Source organism: Mirounga leonina, unplaced genomic scaffold, assembly GCF_011800145.1.
Source record: "Mirounga leonina isolate KUSES-001 unplaced genomic scaffold, KU_Mleo_1.0 Mir_150, whole genome shotgun sequence".
Lineage (NCBI taxonomy): Eukaryota > Metazoa > Chordata > Mammalia > Carnivora > Phocidae > Mirounga > Mirounga leonina.
Genome location: NW_023270374.1, coordinates 25,956,450 through 25,978,801, shown reverse-complemented (window position 1 = coordinate 25,978,801; position 22,352 = coordinate 25,956,450). Strand labels below are relative to the sequence as shown.

General features: G+C 49.2%; 1 protein-coding gene across 5 annotated transcripts in view; it reads right to left on the bottom strand.

Annotated features, from left to right (window-relative positions):
- Positions 1–4,768: 4,768 nt before the first annotated feature.
- The window catches only part of RALY (RALY heterogeneous nuclear ribonucleoprotein), an 80,749-nt gene continuing 63,165 nt past the window's right edge, over positions 4,769–22,352 (bottom strand). For 3 of the 5 annotated variants that reach the window (XM_035006133.1, XM_035006131.1, XM_035006132.1), the window contains 8 exons: positions 12,241–12,505; positions 11,037–11,109; positions 10,796–10,843; positions 8,698–8,864; positions 7,874–7,987; positions 7,537–7,715; positions 6,313–6,361; positions 4,769–5,120 (listed from right to left, as the gene is read on the bottom strand). In XM_035006133.1, the coding sequence (XP_034862024.1) occupies positions 6,317–6,361; positions 7,537–7,715; positions 7,874–7,987; positions 8,698–8,864; positions 10,796–10,843; positions 11,037–11,109; positions 12,241–12,496 (882 nt within the window). In that variant the 5' untranslated portion in view covers positions 12,497–12,505 and the 3' untranslated portion in view covers positions 4,769–5,120; positions 6,313–6,316. The remainder of the gene's footprint in view (positions 5,121–6,312; positions 6,362–7,536; positions 7,716–7,873; positions 7,988–8,697; positions 8,865–10,795; positions 10,844–11,036; positions 11,110–12,240; positions 12,506–22,352) is intronic. The other 2 variants (XM_035006135.1, XM_035006136.1) reach the window with 1 other exon arrangement.

Genomic DNA, 22,352 nt, shown 5'->3' with positions numbered 1-22,352 from the left:
TAATGCTCTATTGACTTTCTCTTTGTAAGCTGCCTGAAATACATTTTGGAACAAAGTGAATATAAAGTGAGTAGGGGGAAAAAAGAGGAAAGAAATTATAGTCTTATTTTTTAAGAGAAAATCACCTGAATCTGGATTAGGTAATAATAAATGAACTCAAAATTTATTAAGTATTGTCATAACAACAATGTGCTCTCTTCTGCTTTTAAGATGAGGAAGATGAAGGCTCAGAGAGGTTAACTGACTTGCCTAAGGTCACACAACAAATAATCTGGATTGGAACTCAGTTCAACACAAAGTCTATACTCTTAACCCAGTCCCCCTAAAGTAGAGCAAACTCCTTCACCTCTTTGAGCCTCAGTTTGTGTTCTGGTTATCTACTGATAGAGAACAAATCAGTCCAAAACTTGGTACCTTAAAAGGATGACAATCACTGATTACTGACTGGGGTCAGCTAGGCCGTTCTTACTTGGGTTCTCAGGTCAGTGGCTGGGCGGGACTCATCTTGAAGGCTTCCTCACTCCTGTCTGACAGCGGCTGCCGGCTGTCAGCTGGCACATGGGGCTGTCAGGCCTTGCCATGTGCTCTGGGCTTCTTCATAGCATGGTAGCTGGGTCTTAAGACACAGAAGTGGAAATTGCTGGTTCTTGAGAACTGTGAGACTGGCACAGCATCACCATTACCGTATTCTGCTGATCGAACAGCCAGAGTCCAGATAAAGGGGAGAGGGTATAGACACCAGCTGTCCACAGGGCCAAGTTTTAGAACCTTCACATCTATAAAATCTACAAAATGGGCACAACTATATGATGAAGACCTGTTGTTTTTGTCAGCCCAAACCTCCCTTCTAGCAACAGAACTCCTGTCTTCCTTCTGGAGATTCTCCCCTCCCCCTCCACACTCAGGCCCTGTGGCCATGCTCTGCCACCACTGAGGACCTGTCTGAGAACAAGGCCCACGGAGGAAGCAAAGCTGAGGAATAGGGAAGAAGATGCCTGATGACTCCTGAACCCCTGGGTCCCACTGGGTCTGAAGGATTATCCCTGGACCTTTAAATATGCGAAACCATACACTTCCTCCTGCTTAAGCACATACGAGTTCAGTTTCTACAACTTGAAACCAAAAGTTTGTATTACATACACCTAAAAAGGTGGTTGCAGAGATAAACTAAATATACAATGTGCCTTTTACACAGCAGATATTCAGGAAGTGGTTTACTGTTATGTGGCCACAGCTGTAAGGATTTGTATTTGCCCAAAGTTTAATCAGTGGCCCAACTGGAATTCAAGCCCAGGATGCCTGATCAGAATCTTTTGCTCGCTCTACCTTCTATATTTCTGTGTTCTCACCAGATGGTGAGAACTGTAAAGTATCTACTGTAAAGTAGATAACGTCCTGATGGGACAAGAGATGACCTGGCCAGTGTTGGTTAATATTGGACACTCATATACCCACATTTTCAACTCCTCACCCATAAAAAAAATGATCAAATTACCATGTTACTCTTTCTTTAAGAGTCTAAAAACTATTAAAAACTCCAAATCCTCAAAAAGCACTCCAGCAGCTGCTACTAAACATTCTGAATGGCAAATGAAATAAGGTCTGAGAGGGATTAAAAACAAACCGTGGCCCTGTTCGGAAGCTCCTCAAATTAAGAGTTCGGACTTGGCCATGTGACTTGCTTTGGCCAATAGAAGCTGACAAACATGACACAAGCAGGAACTTGAAGAGCACTTGCATCTCGGGGCTTACTTGGTCTTGCCTGCTAGATGCTGGGAACATATAGCCCAGTTGCCCCGCCAACCACTTGACAAGTGGGTGAGGTTTTCTGGGACCCACGGGCATCCAGCTGATCTGCCAGCTCACTTCAGCCACATCAAAGCCCAGATGAGAGAAGTAGAACTGCCCAGCTGAGCATAGCCCAAATTGCCAAGCCACTCAATCAGAAGCTTATGTTTATTAAAGGTACTAAATTTTGGAGTGGGTTTGTTATACAAGTTAATAACTGATATAAGGCCCATTTACTATCCCTGATCTAGGCCAACCTCTCATATAGATGAGGAAACAAGAGACCTAGGAAGGAACAAGACTTGCCCAGGGTCACAAACCTTCTGGGCAGCAGTACAGGGAGGAAAGCCTTGGCTCACAATCCAGTAAACCCACTGGCTGTAATATTCCTTCAAGACAGCTGCCAGGATCACAAATGAGGCTTCAGATCTTCAAAACACCTAGGGAATATTAGTCCTTTTGGGCAGAATGTGGGATCACATTTCTTCATCTCCTTTTGGTTTTCAGAAGTTGAACAGATTAACAAAAACTGATGAGCAATGGAATGGGGGAGGTCTTTCCTGCCCCAGACATGGGGAGGATGGGCAGGTCTGTGCAGGGTTTTTGTGGATGTGAATTTCCCACTCAAGCTTTCCCATGGGCTAAGTAGTTCAGGAGCTTTTCTGGGGTGCCAGGATGGGGATTCTCAATCTGTCTAGGATATATCCTGATGGCAGGGTGATTACACAGGGCCTCTGCATAGGGCAGATGCTTCCTACCCTGGAAGGGGTCTTCCATGCTCTTCTGCCTAACATACTACAGAGGCCCACAGCCCCTCCTGTTCTACCTGTCCCCCAAGCACTGAAAAGTGAGTGCCTCGGTCAAGCACTACTGAGTAAGGGCCTTGTAGAGTCTGAAAATGTTATTACGGTGCAATGGGCACAGAGCACTAGGCTCTTGGGACGCAGGAACCCGGTGCCAGCCCTCAGTGTGAAGTCCACCAAGGTCCAAAACCCCTTCTTCGCACTCTGCCCAAGTTCCAGTCCAGGGTGGTGTACCAGGTAGGGACATGAAGACCTGTACACGTACGCAAGTGGGTTGGCTAGAACTGGGCTCTGGCCTTCTGAGCAGCAAGGACAGACTGTGAGTTCAGGGACTAGAGGGGTATGTTCCACTGAGGGCTCTTCGGGAGAGATGGGACACTCCCAGTGGACCTAGCCCCTTCCGCTGGACACCTTTAGCTCTCCAGACTGAGCCTTTTGTTTTGAGTAAGTTCCCAGCGACTATTTTCCACCCAGGGTCTGAATCTCTCAGAGACTGATGGCCTCAGTCTCTACCCTCTCTCCCTCTGCTGCCCAGGGTCCCTGGCAGGCACACATATGGGGACTGAGATCCCCCTGGGCAGCTAAACCTCCAAAAGGGCAGAAACACTGCTCCACATCACACCAAGAGGCAATGGCCAGCAGGGATGGGGGCATTTGGCCCAGCTGTAGGTCCAGAACTCTGGCTCCCTAATGGGCTGGCTAGTCAGGCCCCTGCACAGCTTGGGAATGTAGAGCTGCACTCGGGCTTCAGACTGCTAGCTGGCAGTCAGGAGGGCTGCCCAGGGAGGGAGCCATGAAACAACAAAGACTTCCCTGGGTGATTCCATACTCAGGGTAACCTAGCCTCAGCACTGTCTCAAGCCCAGCCTCTATCCTCCACCAAAACCTGGAGCCAAAGCCCAGTGGAGGTTTGATGGAGGCTATGTTGGAGAACTGCTAGTGTGAACTGGGATTTTCAGTAAGGATTCTAGTAGGCCTGGGACCCTGAGGAACACGTAAAGATGGAGGGAGAGCCCAAACCCCTTTGTGATGATGGGACCGAATTTCCTGTCTTGGGGAAGGCTGCCTAGGAGAGAATGAACAATTTCTGAAAAGCAGTAAGCTGATACTTCTCAGAGCTGCCAACACTAGAACAGCAGCTTAAGGGTGAGTGGGTATTTCTCAGGTGGAGAAAGTAGGAGCAAGAAGAGTACGTGCTACATTTTGGAACAAAGCCCCACACCAGAGAGACCAGCCCAGGTGGCCACACATTTATCACCCAGTTCACAGGACCGGGGAAGGTACTTTTAACCTATGAGTGACTCAAAAAGATCCGCTGTGGCAGGTGATTTCTCCTGGGAATTTGAACACAGGTAAATCGCTCAACTTGTGGGGTGAAGTTAAGACAGAAGTGGAAATTTGAAGGAACGTCGCCAGTTGTCAGAGAACAGAGCAAACACCTAGATAGGTGGCCCAAGACAGGTAGAGGGAGGCACAGATATTCTAATGCCAACCTCCTACTGCCTGAGGTCAAATGGACTGGAGCTCCATTCCTTGCCGCCTAGGAGAGTGAAGGACCTGTTTTGAGTGGGCCAGGAAAGAGAGGTGGTAACAAGGGAGAGAGGCCAGGGCATATAGGATCGTGTACAGGAGTTGGGGTTTTGTCCTGATGGTGAGCAGTCAGGTAAGGGTTTTACAGGGAAGTGAAATGACTCAGATAAAGCACTGTGGTGTCTAGTGGGAAATGGGGCAGGGAGACGCTAGACACTGTGAGGCTGGTGAGAGGATAAAGCCCGAGTGAAAAAAACAGTGTCCCAAACTAGGACAGGGAAGGAGAAGAAGAGGTGGATTCTAGAATCATCTCAGAGCTGGGAAAAACGAGACTGAGTGAGAAGCTAAGACCTGGACCTACCACTGTCTAACCAAAGTGGGTCACAACTGCTTGCCACTGTAGCCACCGAAGTAGTCTCTTGGGGACCTGGATGTGTGACCCTCCCCAACAACCCTATTGGCCATTTTTATCCCCATTTTAGCTGTGGAAGCCGAGACAGACCAGTGTTATGCACCCTGGACAATGCTCCCTGGCTGGAAAGTGCAAGGGAGGAAAAAGAATGGAGTGAAACAGATCAGACCAGACTGGCTCAGCAGGAGGGCCCAGGGACCCTGAGAAAACACAAACCATCCCATCTCAGAGCAAGTTGGGATCCAATCTCTTTATTGTCAGGGTACCCTCCCTGGGACCCTCCCCTCTCCAAACCTATAGAAAAACCCCAAGCCTGGGAGTGTCCTGGGAGGGGAGGTAGAGTGTGGGGAAACCTCTGTGCGCTGCCCTCTGGCCTGGGCGGTGCCAACAGGGAGGGCGTGAGGGGAAGGGTGGCCAATAACTCCACCTGCAGAGGATGCAGCACTGGCTGGGATGTGTGCGGGAGGAGATGCCTGCGGCCGGCTCTCCTGGGACCCGCTGGGGGTAGTCTCCAGGGGCGGGTGCCCAGCTTTAGGCCTGGTACAGTGCACGCCCTTCTCCTGCCGGTGGCCATCGTTCCTGTCAGGCTGAGAAAGAGAGAGACAAAGGAAAGACTGAGGCTGAGAGCAAGAGCCCCTGGTACTCTTGATAACTGGGGTTGGGAAGACAAAGGGGAGAAAGGTGTTTGCCATTTGCAGACAGACACAGGCCTGCACTCTGGCTCTGGCCTTCTAATTTTCTGGCCACGCAACCTCTGGTGAGTCTCTCCCTCTCCCCCTAAGCCTCCCATTTCCTCACCTGAGCCCTGCACCTCATCTGCAAACTGGCTTCACAAGGTCAAACTTAGCCTCCTTGGTAAAACCAACCAGGAAGCTCCCAGAGGAGACAGACTACAGATCTAGAATTTCCTAAACTGTCTGGGAAGATCTTGCTGGTAGAACAGCTCACAGCATGGATGTGTCTTATGTAAAGACACGTGTGCTGTTTTGAGGCCTTCTTCCACCCAAGCCTGTCTTACCCTGAACATGGCCCCCAAAGGAATGGGGCAGAGCAGGGTGGTGAACACTGGGCTGTGAGGCCACACACCACCGGACTCAAACCTAGGCTCCACCAATTACCACCTTGGGACTGGTGAGATACATGCTACCACCCTGCTCTCCCCCTCCGCCCCCCGTGCCTCAGTTCCCCCATCCGCTAGGCTGGCACCATTACAACCTTGCAGGGCTGGGACAGTTTCCTCCAGGCAGGATCAAGTTCCAGCCCCTAAGCCCGGCACAACCGTCCCTCGCTGATGATGAACTCTCCCTGCCCACGCAGGGCTGCGACTACCGCTACTGGAGGCTCCTAGTCATCTCCCATATACCAACGCCCATTAGAGCCCCCTGTGCTGAGCTAAAGCTGTTCCCTCAGATGCCTCTCCCTCAACCCTCCACAGGCTCAACTACGTATTATCGGCTCTTCCACCACACCCCTCTCTGACCACCCAGCTCTCCAGCCCATCATCAGGCTCACACTGGTCATGGTTTGTGCCTTCTTCCATCAGACTCAGAGCTCCTCAAGGGTGGAGGAGATGGGCAACATGGCTCGGAGTGCGCCGAGGGAATCCCTGCAGGGCTGGCCTGGCTAGCCCATCCACGGCTCCTGCTCCCACAGCCTACCAAGCTCTCACCACAAAGGAGCACAGTAGAATGGCTGAGGATGGGGGAGCCTTCCTCGCTGGGCATAGCACGAACCTGCCAGGTCTGCTTCACTTCACCCCGTCCACCTGGACCCCCGTACCTGCTTACTGCAAGGCCCCATCCTCCACGTCTGTGTCCTGGCTGTGCTCCTGATAGGGAGGAGGCAACAAGAAACCACACATCACTCACTACCAACTCTGAGTCATCCCTGCGGCCCAGAGCACATCCGGAGACCAAACTCCAACAGAGGGATAGACAGCCAAGGGGAATGGTTATGGGAACAGTCTCAACACAGCTGGCTTGGAATCCTGACAGGATGATCTGGGGGCCCTCCAGAAGAGAGAAGGGACCAGTCGAGGATGTTCTAGGTCTGGCAGGGGACACATTTCCCAAATAGAAAGACCTTCTCAGACTGTAGCAGGCTGAAAGCCTAGTAGGCTGGTGAGCTCTCCATCTTTGGGGCATGGGTAGGGTCTTTATGGAGACTACTATGCCTAAGAAAGTAATTGGGTCAAAAAAAGAGAGAGGAGCTGGGGGCATGAGGAGGAGGACCTCATAAGTATGGTGGCCATGGGCCCATCTGTCCTTGGGCCAGAACTCCAGCTTTGATGAAAAGGAGAAAGTTCCAAACCTGGTGAAGAAGTCTGGGCTCTAATTCTGGCTCAGCCCCTATCAGTTATAAGGCCCTGAGCAAGTTACTCTACTCCTCTGAGCCACCGTTTCCTCACTGGGTAAAAGTCGGGAAGAGTAATACTTCGCACAGTGCAAGGCTGTTGTTAAGGTTAAATGAAGTTAGAAACTACAGGGCCTGGTGCTCACTGAGTGCCTGTTAGGTAAATGGATAAGCACACAACAGTTACCTTACATACTCAAGAGTGTGGTCTACCTTCCTACTCAATATTAAGCTCCTTGCCAATGGCTTCCCCCTGGCACTCTGAAGAGTTCCAGTAACAGAGAACTCCCTCCATGCCTCCCTCATGAGACAGCCTCTTGCGTACTTCGGCAGTAATGGCTTTTAGAAAGTCCTTGGGTAGGGTGGATACCCAACCTCCCTGTGGCTTCCCCAGGCAATCCCAGTCCTGCCCCCTGGAACTCTGCAGACCACGTGTGCTCCCCTGAGCCCCTGACTCTTCTCTCCTCCAGCCCATGTGGAAACCGAATCTAGAATGGGCCCTGGACCAAAGAGAGGTCTACCTCGGTCCTCAGTGGGACTTCGGACTGGCAGCTGAAATAGGCCTTCCCGTGCTCTTCCGGAAGAGGAAGGAGGGAGCTCACAGGGCCACCAGCCAGCTCAGAGGCTCCCCCTCCCCTGCTGGGCCCTCACCAGCTCTTCCTCACTGTGTGTCAGCAGCCCCTCCTCATCGCCGTCGTCTCGAGCCTGTGCTTCGCCCTGGGGCGTGCCTGCCTCAGAAGCCGTGTCCTCCTGGGGGGCGGGCGGCCGGCTGCTGCCACCACTACTGCCCCCACCACTGCCACTGCTGCTGTCGCCCTTCTTCTTGCCATCTTGAGGGGAAAGGAGCGGGAAGAAGGGAATAAAGAAGGCTGCCCAGGGCAGTTACCGTAGCAGAAGCTAAGCCCCTCTCTGCCTGGCGCACTGTCCTCCCCACACTCTGCCCTGAGCCCCTGCTCACTGAGCTGGGTGAGGACCCCTGGAAGCTGACCTGGGTTGGCCTTCTGCTCCTCGGCAATCTGCTCCAAGCGGCCCAGCAGAGCGTCGATGTTGGACTTGATCTGTGTCAGCTCTGTCTTGATGGCCTGCAGCTCACTGCTCTTTACTGGGAGTGAAGGGAGTACAGGGCTGTCAGCCAGGGGCTAGGAGCCTGACACTAACGTAAGACCCTAGCCCCATTCTGTCAACTACAAAGGCAGGCCAGTGGCCGGAACTGTCCTCATCTGCGGTTTTTTGGCCAGGAAAAAGGCTGGAGCTGTCCGTGGCTTCCCCCCAAGACTTCTGAGGCCATGCCTACAGTAACCAGCCCACCTTTCTGAACTTGGGACCTTCTCCCCTGACCGTTCAACTCCTGAAATGCACTGGAGATGGACAAAAATGCAGGTGCGGTGTGCACCTGAGCAAGCGTATGTGTTTCTCCTCGTGTTATAGGATGATGCCCTGATTGCAGGTGTATAGACGTGGGTGTTTGACCATCAGATTTCCTGGGTGCCTGACTGCAGCATGTGTACACCAGAGAGCATGTGGAGTAGTGGGCCTGGGCAGCCTTGTCCTTCCTACAGGAAAAATGACACCTCCTCCTCCCTGGGTTCCATGTCACAGCACTGGACATTTCTGTGTCCGACCCAAGCCCCTCCTCCTCAAAGGTTAGCCTTTTCCTCTTAGAAATGAATAAAAATACTCACTTGGTAGTGTTAGAGCTGCAGAACTGTGGGAGATTTGCTCCTTCATCTATTTTCCAATGTAGAAATATGTGATTCTCTTAGTTTGCTAATGAAAAAAATAAAAATGATCTAGGAAGATCTAGTCACTCACACTTGATCTTGGCTGAGCCGGCGGGAATGGCCGTGGAGCGGGCAAAGAGCTTGACAGGTATGGTGGTTTTGACGCGCCGGACCAAGGGCACCGTGACCCGGGGTCGCTTCACAGGGACTGCCCTGGGCACTGGCACAGGTGACAGGCGGCCCCGATAGTCGAAGAGCCTGTAGGGGCAAATGGGCCAGAGGCTGCAGCATGGCCTGTGGCCACCAGAGGGCACTGTGACTCTAGACCAACATGTGGCTGGTGGGCAGCCTGTACTACACACCTCTGCCTGCTCCCAACAAGCCCTGGGGGTGAAGAGAAATGGCTTTTCCGACCTTAAAAGCTTCTGGGACTCTCATTCCATCCACCTTTCCTACCAGCCAGGTTGGGTAAGGCAGGTGGTAATGGTTATAGCCCCAGTTCAAGAAAGGAGCAAACGGAGACCAGCCCTCTAGCCTTCCCTAGATCTGCTGTATTACCTGACCTGGCTTCTGCTCAGTCAACTGCCACCCCAACCACTGGTCAGTTTGCCAATGTCCCTAAAGCAACGCAAATCGCCAGCTGGGAACAGAAAGATGTGGGAATGGATTGGAATCCCTGTCTGCCTGAGCCTCAGTTTTCCTATCTGCTTCATGATGACGACTACCCCAATTCTGTGCCAACCCCCTACCCCACCCCAAGGCTGCTGTGAGGGCAGAGAATGAAAAAACTTGGTTAAAAACACACGTGTTAAAAGGTGTGATAGGATACTGAGACTCTCAAACCCGGAGCCTATGATTTCAGGGGCTGGGCCCCCTTTAATCATCCCAGCCCTCTTAGTCCACTTCAGAGATGGAGGGGAAGAGATCAGCAGCGTATCAAGGTTAGGCAGCTCAATCAGAACCCTGGGCTCCCAGTTTATGTACTGGCCCCAATGTCAACACGCAGCCCTCTCCAAGAGGGCTTCTTTTCCTGCTCATCAGGCAGAAGCTTGTAGGCTGAGTAGGGGTCTCTCACACCCCATCTGCTACTACTACCTTTCCGCAGGGAACAGAGCCTTAGGGGGACACTATGGGCTCACTTTGGTGACAGCCAGGAAACATGCCATCACTGGGCAGTTCAATGCCCCATGGCTTGGCACTCCTTTGTTCAGAGAGCCCCTGCCCTGGGGTGGTGATGGCTGGAGATGGAGAGTCTCTGGGAATGGATCCAGTCCCAGACCCTGCATTTCTGCCCCTAAGGGGAGGGGGTGGCTCTGGCCTTGGTCAGAATCACTGAACCACAGAATCCCAGAGCTGGAGGGGCCTTGAGGGATCACTTGGCGCAAGCCCATTTCAGAGACTGGGAGGGGATCTGCCCAAAGTCACACAATCCACTCAGTGGCAGAGCTGGGATTAGCACCCAGGTCTTCTGACTCCCAGGCTAGGGCACATTCCACTACGCCACACTGTCTCCTGAAACCATTCAGAGGTGAGATAACCGAGGCTCAGAGAGGTTCTGTTCCTCTTTCCCACAGGCTGGGGGTGGGGGGTGGGGGTGTTGGAACAGTCCCATCATGATTTCCACTCAAGAATGTGGCTGGTGCCATGGAATGGAGCCCACAGCTCAAGGCTGGGGTCTGATGAAGGGTGGGCCATAGCCTAGCAGGGACTAATTCAGACCTCCAAAGGACCGCTGGCCTCGGCTATAAATGAAAGGCCAAGGGGCTCATACTGAGCTCTGAGGTCCCTTCCACCTGGCTGAGCACCTCCAATAGGAAAGGAGACTGAACAGCAGGAGCGTGAGGGCTCAAACTCCCTGTACCTACTCCTGTAACCTGTTCTGTAATCCAGCTTGCTATGTTTATACATCCCTTGCTGACTAGTCCCGTTGAGTCCCACCCTAGGATGAGGAAGGGCAGTCAGAGAGCAGGAGACAGTGTGGGTTGGGGGAAGCTCTGACCTGGGCACCTGCAGAACTAGACCCTAGTTCCAGCTCTGCCACCCATCTGTGGAGCAGCCTTGGGCAGATGCCTGTCCACACCTCTGGGCTCTGGTTCCCACTTGGAGGACTGAGTGGGCTGCACCAGCAATCTCTCAGGACCCTTCCAGCTTGGCTGTTTCATGCCTGGGCACGCCCCTCCCCTGCTCACCTGTCGTAGAAGTCGTCCCGGTAGTAATCATAGTCAAAGCTGTAGCCACTGGGGAAACAAAGGGGAGAGGGCCGGGGCTTAGGGACAGCCACTCAGCCCACTCTCCACAGGCCCTCATCTCCAAACGCCTCCCCAGATTCTAGGCTCGGCACACTGTCACCAACCAGTGTTCTCTCCCTCTGTGCAAAGAGGAACCAATCCCACCCAGATGGAGAGAGACAGACAAGACAGAGCGCCCCACCTGTATATGGCAGATGCTGCTCTCTTTAGCCCCTTAGGTCTGTTGGGCTTGGGCTCTCCAGCCATGTTGATATCTGTGTGGAGGGAGGAGGCACAGTCAGACGCTGGTAGCACAGCAGGGTACCCAAACACACATCACCCTCATGCACGTGAGCAGCGACTTCTACCTGCTTACGTGAGGTACACATGGACTGTCCTAACTTAACCAACAGAGGTCTCCACACATTCGACTCATACCCACACATCACAGAGACAGGCCTATGTACAAATCCATGTACATTCAGACACCTGCATGCATGTTCATAGACATATCACTCACACACACATGCCATGGACATCACCTACATGCATTCTCAAGTACACTCACGTACGTAAATACTTCAAATACGTATCTTCACACACATGTTCACGTATCCAGGTAATCAAGTCACACACAAAAATAACACATATACTCCCAAGTACTTGACGCCGATGTCCATATACAGAACTGCCCGCATACAGATGAGCCACTGCACATTCAAACAAATGTTCTACCAAACATCTTTATACCTAGAATGATGCTTAGCATGTGACAGGATCTCAATTAATATTTTGTAAATAAATATGCATATCTGCTTACACACACTAGCATATTCTGACACACATTTTTCATATATATGTACTAAGGATGTGTCCGCATGTTCTCCACATGCTTAGTTACATCCACATTTCACATAGATATCCCTTCTTGAACATACATATACACAGAAGTAGGTGCATTGTACACACTCCAAGGTAGACTGCCACATGGTCACATCATATATATACAGCACCATGGCCAAAGGCACCTGCTTCACCTTGTGCTCCCAGCCCCTCTTCCTGGCTCTCATAAAGAGTTCTAACCTAAACCATCCATAGCCCAATGTTCTAGGCTATGCTAGTCCACTGTTCCTTTTCTCTTAGGAATCTGCATTTTAACTGGAACCATAAAGCCTGTCATTAAGAGTCACCATGAAAGCAAAGACAAGACAGAAGCAATTTTGAGAAGCTCCTAAAATACTCCCTACAGGCAAATTTTATAACTACTTAATAGTGATTAACATTTCAGATAGGGGTGGTGGGTAGTAGCAAGGGAAACAGAAAGGGGGCTAAGAGAGAACCCAGAAAGTGAAGGTTGGAACCCGCTCAGGAGAGTACGAGGAGCAGGGCCAAGGAGAGACGCTTACCCAGGGTCTGCCCGGCCAGCACCCGCCCATTCTCTCCCAGCACAGCTGCCCGGGCGTGGCGCTCATTGGCGTACTGGACAAAGGCATAGCCTTTGTGCACAGAACAGCCGGCCACGCGGCCATACTTGGAGAAGATGGTCTCCACATCCGACTTCTTCACCACAGCTGTGTTGAGGTTTCCAATGAAGACCCGAGAATTGATAGACTTGGGGTCATTCTTGTTGGTTACATTGCTTGTCTGGATCTTCAAGGACATGATGGCCACCTGCAGAGAGAAAGCCACTATGAAGCTGGGTCCCCCAGTTGGGCTCAAGGGCTACCCATGGCCCACATCATGGCTAACCTGGATGGCTTTCTGCCCTGCTATACATACATCTCTACAGCATCCAGCCTCCCCTTTTTATAGCTTACTGGATTGCTGACCTCATGGCCAGGTGCTTTATATATGTTCCCTCATTTGGTACCTACATGACAAGTAGAACCAGGCCATTTCACAAGGGAGAAAATGCACATTCAGAGGTCATGATGCTAGTGAGCGACAGGGCTAAGATTTGAACCCTGGTCTGCTTGAGTCTAATTCTTCTTTAATGCTTATGTGAAATAAGTTACCCCATGCAGGATCTAAATTTGAAGATCTTCCATCATTTTTCTTCTGCTCCTTTAATGTAGAACCATGGCAAAGAAGTCACATGGAAATTCCCAAGTAATATCTGCTCTACCACATTATGAAAACTGCTCAGTCTGATCCAGACATTGACCTAGCTTTGGCTGTCTTTACTGGTACAATCATTTTTATTTTTTTTATTTTTAAAGATTTTTATTTATTTATTTGACAGAGAGAGCGCATAAGCAGGGGGAGCGGCAGACAGAGGGAGAGGGAGAAGCAGGCTCCCTGCTGAGCAGGGACCCTGATGTGGGACTTGATCCCAGGACCCTGGGATCATGACCTGAGCTGAAGGCAGACGCTCAACCGACTGAGCCACCCAGGTGCCCCGGTACCAACCATTTTTAAAAAGGTGAGCTAAACAAGCCTCACTGAGCACTCACTGTAGGCTAAGGGTGGCATGTAATATTGAGTAATCACAAGATCCTATAAATAGTATTACTATTGTTCATATTTTACCAAAAAACAGCCCCCAAATGTTTTTTAACTTGCCAGGAATGAGCACTCAAACCCACGTCAGCTGGTCCCTACAGCCCTTTTTCCACCCCGCCCCCCAGCTCTATCACTTTCCTTCCCAGAGCTAAAGCCAATTTAAAAACTACAGTTAAGTAAACATATTTACCTGAGAATTTTTAATAAATTAATTTTTTGAGTTAGTACCACTTTTAATACTGACTCATTCAAATTTGTTTGCTTAGAGATCATATTGTACCTACTCTTTGCTCTCCACACTCTGGCAATGTCTTTTACCCCAAGGGACTGTACAAATGTCTCCTACCCATGACCCTGGACAGGTTACATCAGAGGACAGCTCCAGAAGGAACAGAAAAGGACGCTTGATGACAGTAGGAAAGGCCTAACATTAAGTACTGGTACTTACACTTCCTGGCCCAGCCTTCTGCTCACTGGCATGGATTTGTACAACTCCTTTTTAGAACACTCCTATTTCAATACCCCTGCTGAGAGCTACTAGAGAAGGTGCTAAAGACCCCAAGTAGTATGTATAAAAATTCTCATCAGCCTAGGCTAACGGTAAACACCTGCCTACTAACCTAGTATCTGAGGGTAGAGGGAGCTTCTTGTCAGAGAATTAGAGCAGTGCAGAGTATAAACTGGAAAAGCCTTATCTTTTGTTCCACTAGCATAAGAGACGCTTTTCTTCTTCAATCCTTCCAGCCTGGAAGCTGGCATGTTCTGACCAGCAGATGGCACGGACTGCAAGGAAACCATAGGCTGGCCCTGAGAATAATTCTGAGGAAGAAACCTACTCCTATGGTGGGCTTGCAGTAGCTCCATGGATATACTGGGGTCAAGTGTGCGCCATCCGAGGTAAAAGACAGGGGCTAAGAAGGCACTGCTATTGATGAAGGGACTGGTGCCAGCTCTGGAAAGGGTCTGGAAGGGACAGACTCTTTTTTGTTACTCAGTTTACTTTTGCATCCAATCATCATTTATTAAGCAGTGAGGAACACAAAAGATATCACCCATGAAAACACTTAATACTGTCCATGTGCAGTAAAAAATGCTCAATGTATGTGGGTTCCCCAGGGCCCCCCATTCCTCACAGTCCTCTCTGATAATCCCTCTCCTACCTGGATGACAAGCCATTCAAAAGTTAATTTCTTATCCATCCATGGATATAAGAAATAAGTTTGTGGGGCTCCTCCATGGCCATCAGATAACTCTCCTGGTTGGTTCAGCTCAGAGCCATGAAGCTTTTGCTCAGGGAAGGGCCACCTACTTTGGCTGGAGGGAACCAACCACTGGCCTGGGGTGTAGACCAAGAGAGAAAGACAGGGGGATGATGGTTTAGACCTGTTGATGACTACTATCTCTGCCACTGACCTGGCAGGGACATGACAGGTGCTGGGTTCCCTCAGACCTCTGGCAGGAGCCTCTACCACCAACTGAGCAGGAAGCATTTGCTAACACCTGTGTTTAGTGATACAGCAGGGTCAGCGCTCACTCCTCAGCTGGTGAGTAGCTTCAAGTTTGGCCATACTCAGTCTTTTCTCTTGTCACTTGGGGTCTGGGACAATGTACATAAAAAGGACTTTGCGAATTTCTTAAGAAATTTGCATATAGGGGCGCCTGGGTGGCTCAGTTGGTTAAACGACTGCCTTCGGCTCAGGTCATGATCCTGGAGTCCCGGGATCGAGTCCCGCATCGGGCTCTCTGCTCAGCAAGGGGTCTGCTTCTCCCTCTGACCCTCTTCCCTCTCGTGCTCTCTGTCTCTCACGCTCTCTCTCTCTCAAATAAATAAATAAAATCTTTAAAAAAAAAAAAAGAAATTTGCATATAATTGTAGGATGTCTTTTACCTCAAGGGACTGTACAAATATCTCCTACCCCTGACCCTGAACAGGTTACATCAGAGGACCGCTCCAGAAGGACAGGAAAGGCCTAACATTAAGTACTGGTACTTACACTTCCTGGCCCACTCCCAGAAGTTCAACAAATCCATAGTTGAACTTCTCTGTTCTAGTAAAACTGCCATCGATGAGGCTCATTCTAAATGACGGTCAAAGTCAGACTGGAGCACCTTCTGAACAATGCCAAGAAAAGGCAGCCAGAAGCCATGTCACAAAAAGGCTACAACAGAGAAGAGACCAGGGAAAATGTATGCCTGTGGCCATTCTGGGTGGCCATCCGCAAGGCCACAAGAAAGGTCCACCTGAAGCTGCTCCAGGCACCAACCCCGCCCTATACTCCCTATCTAATCAGCCCTAATCTGCTTTCAATGGCAGTCTCCAAGGGCAGTCTGTGCTGCTCTTGTGCATACTCCCTAAACCCAAAGGGAAAGCTATCTGTGGAGATATAGAAAAGCTTCCGTGTTTAAACATGTTTATGAGACTCCTGAAAGTGAGGGATCAAGTTGGGGGTAGGAAATGAAAAGTGTGCCCAGACTAGCTCTTCTGGAACTGCTAGGTTCAGGTACAGAATCCCAAAGTGTCAAGATTTCTAAATTCAGACATGGTCTTCCAGGTTGTTACGAACCTTAAAATTTGTTAGCTTCACTTATAACCTTCAAATATTTAGACTTATAGTATGTAAAGTCTCCATCTGTACTCTTTGTTCAGCCCTGCAAATGTTAGAGGCAAGCCTGACGAAGCCTGGGACACAGTAAGTGGCCAATAAATATTAGGGAGGAAACAGTAAGAATAATGTCCCAGGAGCATAGCCCTACCTTAAGAGGGGGTGGTGGGGGGTGTGCACGCACCACTGGGGGCTGAGGTCCCAGGCATCTCATTAAAAGACTAGAGTCTCTGACCCAAACACCCCCCTTCCCCCGACAGACCAACCAACCCCAATTCAATCTTCCTCACACAATTCTTTCTTGGTTTTTCCAGGCTTCCCCCTAGCTTAGAGTAGGAGCCCTAGAAAATATTGACATCCTATTCAGCAGAAGCTGCTTGACTTGATAAGCTATTTCCCCCTGGGCCAAGCTCTGCCTCACAGATTAGCTGTGTAATTGAGAGCAAGGTGTCTGCAGCCCCTAGAGGCCCCATGCTTAGCAATGAGCCAAGGAGAGGTGGGTAGATGGTGGTGGAGAGAGGAAGAAAGAACCAGACTTATTTCCAGAGATTTCTGCAGTGTCAGATTAGCAGGGACTTCAGTGAACAAGCCCCTCGCTCTGAGTAACACAGGGGAATGGACTTGACCACAATGACCCAACCCATGAGGAGCAGGGCCAAGAACCCCATGGGTCCTCTAAGTCTAGGATTCTTATATCCCACTTTTCCTTTTGGGCCGGTGAGAGACAACCCTCAGACAGTGAGGAGCTGGGAGGGGGCAATCCAGATATGCTATTTTTTAAGGAAAACTAGGGACTGGCTCCCAAGTGTCTTCACCTTTACCTGCTAGAGGAACAACTGCTGCATAAAAGCTGGGCCTTTAAGCTAATTAAAACCCACCAGAGACGCAGGCTTTGAAATGCAATTTACAGCTGGAAGGGATGGGCTCACTTCTCCAAGGTAGTAAGAACGGAGGAAATTTGGCAAAGTTTTTCCCAGTTGAAACACTTCAGATGGAAACTGTTTTAGAAGCCAAGAGCCAAGCCTGAACATGTGGTAAAGTGACAGGGCTTTGTACAGGTAGAAAAACCCTAAAAGGTACGACCAACCCTGAACTCTGGGTAAATGAGACACCCCCCCCCCCCCCCCCCCACCATCAAGGTAAGAAGAGCCTCTAATTACCAGTGTCAGACTTTACATTCCCCACCATATTTAATCCTCACAAGAGCCCTGTGAGGAGGTATTTTAAATAGGGGAAGGAAGACTGAGAGAGACCAAGTTATTGGTTAATACAGCAAAGCCAGAACTGGAACCCAAGTCTGTTTGACTCCATAGAGCCTATTCATAGAGATGCCTTGGGTACTGCTTGCCAAGGTGAGAGAACGTGTCACCCTGAGTCAATGACAGCCTCTCCTTGGTCCTCACCCCTTCCCCTTTCTACTACAACATCTCATGTTTGCACAGGATTTTAGTGAACAAAACCAGTGTATATCCTTGATCCAGATACTGTCAATCTCATCTTATAGATGAAAAGCTGAGGATCAGCAAGGTAAGTGACTTAAGGCCATCCAGCCTAGTAAAGGGAATAGCTAGGGGACTTGAATCCAGGCTTCTACACACCACTGTTTCAGGAACCATCCCAGGCCTCCCACTCTGCCATGTCAGCCCTTATGCCCTCCCAATCCTGGCTATCAGATTCAAGTCTAGTCTTCAGCATGACCTCTGAGGTACTTAGCCATCAGAATGCCCACTGCCCCAACTCTTTAGTTCCTCCCTGGCACTGGATCTCTTCTTCTTCAAACACTAATTTCAAAAGAAGAGCTGCTGCTCTTGGTCCTGATGCCCCCCAGTGACTATTTAGAGCCTCTGTCTAGGCCAGTACTGCTCAATACCTCTGGCCTTATTCTCATCTCCAGTGTACAGATGAGGGTCACACCAGCTTGTGGCTAGACCTCTGCCCTTAGATAACCCTGGAGATACTGGGTGATTTTGAAGGAAAACAGCAGTCAGTGATGGTGAGGCTATTTCTGGAGAAAGCCAAGCAATTGGACTGATCAGTGCCCGGGGCCTCCTTGGTCCAGAGGCTCCCGGTTAACAAGCGGCCAAGGATGACAGAACGTCTATTAATCTCATTAAATTCACCAGGCCCCAGCTCATTAGCATTGCCCAAATGATCATTACTGACCAGACAGGACTAATTTTCCAAGGAATGCTCTTCAGTTCCTGACAATTCCCACTCCCATGAGAAACCCCAGCTCCCAATATGTGAATACTGAGGGCACCTAGAATGGGGGGTGGGGGGGTGGGAGGGTGGTACAGGCTATAGGTTCAGGAGACTTGGCCCCTGCTCTGCTGTGTGACCTGCAACAAGTCATACAATTTCAGAATATCATCCTTATTCTGAAAACAGGAATCTTTGTCCTGATTACCTTTCAGATCTGATATAAAATCAAATGTGAAAGTGCTCTGTTGCATCTATAACATACTCTGAAAGATAAGAGGAATATAGCTATTATTACCCAACTCCTATCCCCTTCACTCACTCAAACATTTCTTAAGTATTCCCCTCTGCGCTGGCCCTGTGGAGATGGTGGGCAAGAGTGCTCACAGGCCTTGTCTTCTACTTCCTTTTCAACAAAGCCCTCCTTCCAGGAACCTGTTTCTTAACTGTTTCCTAACAACAAAGGGAAAAAATGCACCTAAAATAGTAGAAACAGGAGATGTAAACTTGGAACATGTCCCTTAAACTCACTTAGCCTCAGATTCTTCAACTGCAAAATGGGAATTATACCAACGCCCAGAGAGATAACGGGTATAAAGTGCCTGATATAATGGCTGGGACCAGTAGGTATTTACGGAAGAAACTCAAATGCCCTGGGCCCTATGAAAACTCTAGATCATCCACATTCCAGCCCTATGTTCTTTACCCCTGTTATCCAGTGCTCCATACTCTGCCTGAGAACAGGGGAGTCAGGGGGTAGACGGCCTATGTATATGCAGGGTAGGGCTGGAAAAACTCTCTCCCTTGTCCTAGTGTCTGGAACCAAACCTAGAAATTTCATAAAGGTGCCCCCAACTCGTGCCTGATTTGACAGGCACTACTATAAGGAGCTGGGTGGGGTATCAGGCCTTCTGAGCCAGTGACTCACTTCTCAGCTATACCATGAGATTTCTATTCCTATACTATAACATTCTGATGTATCAGCATCTGATAAGCGGAGGAGAGACCCTAAAGCAGAGGCAGGGCTGGGGCCTCAGTCACCTTTCCCCACAGTGTAGTCTGGGTATATACGCTCTCTTCCCTGTATCTTGCACCCTAACTCTACCCCGACTGTGGCCTTAGGCTGAGGCTTAGTTAGCATCTGTGACAAGCAGCCCTTCTAACTATGTGGGGACAGGCAGCAAGGACTGGGTAGGTACAGCCCTGGGCCTACAATCCCCAATACTAAATTACAATTAGGGATCTAAAAATAATTGTCAACCTCTTTATTTTTGTCAAAGGAAGTCATCCACGCACTTACCTACCCATTCAATCATAATTATAGCTATCCTAATACTCACCGAGCCAACTCATTCATCCACCAACTGGTCTGGTACCTGATCTCAAGGAATTACCAGTACATCAAGGGGACATCCTCCATGACCACAAAGCACATGTGCCCTGGGCTGAAGTCCACTGCCCCAGAAGCTGCCCAAACAAAGCAGTCCAGGATATCAGAGAATGGAAAGGAGCACTATAGAAGGTGAATTCCAACTGGGTGGTGATGTGGGGAGAGGCTATGCCTGGCGGAGGAACTGCAGTAACAATGCACAAACCATGCCCCTTTCTCCTCTCTGCTCCCTGCTCTGCCCTTCCCCCTGTAAGTATATGCAGGGTAGGGCTGGAAATAAATGTTTGAAATAAGAGAATTTCTTCAGTGCTGCCTCCTCTTCCTTGATAGCTGCATACTAATTCTTGTCTTGAGGAAGAACAAAAAGGGAATATACAATTCAATATGCAGCAGCTTTATACCAGGTACTGTGTCAGAAGCTTTACAGGCATAATCTCTCATAATCCTGACCACAACCCAATGAGATAAGTACTAGCCTCCTCACACTTCAGATGAAGAAACTGAAGCTCAGAGACAGCTTAAATAATTTGTCCCCCATTACATTAAGTGGCATGCATGATTAGGATAAAAAGACCCTAAGCTTATCTGGTTCTAAAGCCTGTGCTCTTCCTACTCCACTAGATTGCTCCCACTGACCTCCCCTCTTCCCATAGGAAGACTGATCCTGGCTTTGTCGCTGATGTGCTACATGACCTCAGGCTCTGGAGCATGTGACCACAAAGGGCCCTTTCAGGGCTAACCATGTGACTGTGATAATCATTACCAACACTTGCTGAGCACTTAATACTGCACTCAGTCTTCTGCTATGGGATAGGTGATGGTGTGTATTGTGCTCATTTCACAGATGAGGAGCCTAAAGGTTAGAGTTTAGTTTTACACAAGCCAGGAAATGGCAGAGCTGCAATCAGTCCGTTTGAGCCAGAGCTGTGCTCTAAGCTTGGCCCAAAATGGCTTCCATGCTCAGCATACCCTGTACCTGCCAGGCGGTCAGCTTCTAACACTTTCTGATCCTTTGGGCATAAATGCGTGGGGTCTTGCTGAGGGCATACTCTCATGTCCAAAAGCCAATAAGCACTTGCTGTGAGCTTGGAGAGTGGTCCCCCCCCCCTTCCTACACCTTAAGGGGCCGGCTCCTCACAGTGATAATGTGGCAAGATTAGTCACTGCTTGCTGTTGGTTGATTATAGCTATTCTTTTCTGTAAATGAAGTTTAAAAGTCATCAAAGGGTCTGTCAGCTGTGACTTATGAGCCTCTTTCCCGCAGGGAAGTCAGGCAGTGACAAATGCCCCTCTCGTTCTGCCATCCATTATGAGTCGGAAGGTGCCATGTTCCAATTACTGGAGACCCCGATGGAGCTCATGGAAAAACCCTGTTCCGTGCTGCGGCCATTATTCAGGCCTGGCAGCGCTGCCAGCAGGGTTACCCTAGGCCCAGGCCCCACTGGGTAAGATGGAGTAAGAGCATGTTTCTGATTCTGTGAGCCAGCCCTTACTATCCCTTACTTGTGTTATCCCTGGTGGGTTTACCCTAGACATATTTCGCAAATAAGTAAAAACATGGGTAGTGGGCTGTCTCAAAGTACCCAGGATCAAGACTGCCTAAACAAACAGACATGAGGAAATAAGATCATGCTGCCAGGAGGAGAAGGTGGGGAATACGACGATGCTCAGGAGGGACAGAAGACAAGACACTGAGGATGTTCAAAGAAAGTAGTGACTGAAGGGGCCCTTATCTAGTGTGATCAATTGCCTCAGTTCTCGATACTTGTTATATGCCAAGCCCTGTCCAGCAAATGCTGAGGAACCAAAGATGAATGAAACATAGTCCCTGCTACTGAAGGTAGATGAGATAATTAAGGTCTAAAGAAGTGACTTAAAGATAAGTTAGGGTCAGTAATGGAATAAGAAAGTAGGTCTCCAGACCCCTCGTGAAACAGAAAAAGTGGAGACAGGGAGCCTCCTTATGTGCCATGCTTTTCATGCAGAACATGGCACAATAGTTCAGAGTGCCGGCTCCTGGGGCGCCCGGCTGGCTCAGAGCAGCATGTGACTCTTGATCTTGGGGTTGTGAGTTTGAGCCTCCTATGGGTGTAGAGATTATTTAAAAAAAAAAAAAACTTAAAAAAAGAAAGCGTGCCAGCTCTTATTCAAGTCCCACCTACACACTTACTAGAGGTTTGACTTCTGGCAAGCCCCTTAACGAAGTCTCAGAAAAATGGGATTCAGAGTTGTGGTAAGGATTAAACAAGATAATACAAGTTATGATGACAGGCACATATTAAGTATCCCAAAATATTATTTATCATCAAGTAATTCCTGAAATAACTCTTTGAGGTAGGTATTATTAATTTCATTTTACAGACAAGAAGACTGAAGCTCTTTTTCACTTTGCCACACTAAATAAGTCAGCGTTTCTCAAAACTGTGTGGTGAAGAACCACTTTTTTGTTTTGCTTTTTAAACTTCCAATCCATTACAAATACATCTGTAAAATACAATAAAAATGTCAAATTACTGGTTTCTGGGCACTTATTCTCAATTTCTAGACTTATCAAGACCCTGCAACAGCTGCAGACTAGCATCCATTCAGTGGGCTATACTCTGAGAAGCACAGCTCTAGGCAACTCTTACCCACCCGTCACCCTCTATGAAAACCAAAGCAAAGAAAGAACAGTTTATTTCATTTCTTTCAAGTCCTTTTAGCCCAATTCTTTTAGACTTTGGTGTTAGGCCAATTTACAAAAACGATCCTAATCTTTTTCCCTTTTGCTTCTCTCAAGAACAAGAGAACAGGGTAAGCAGGCCAACGATTATAAGTTCAAGGA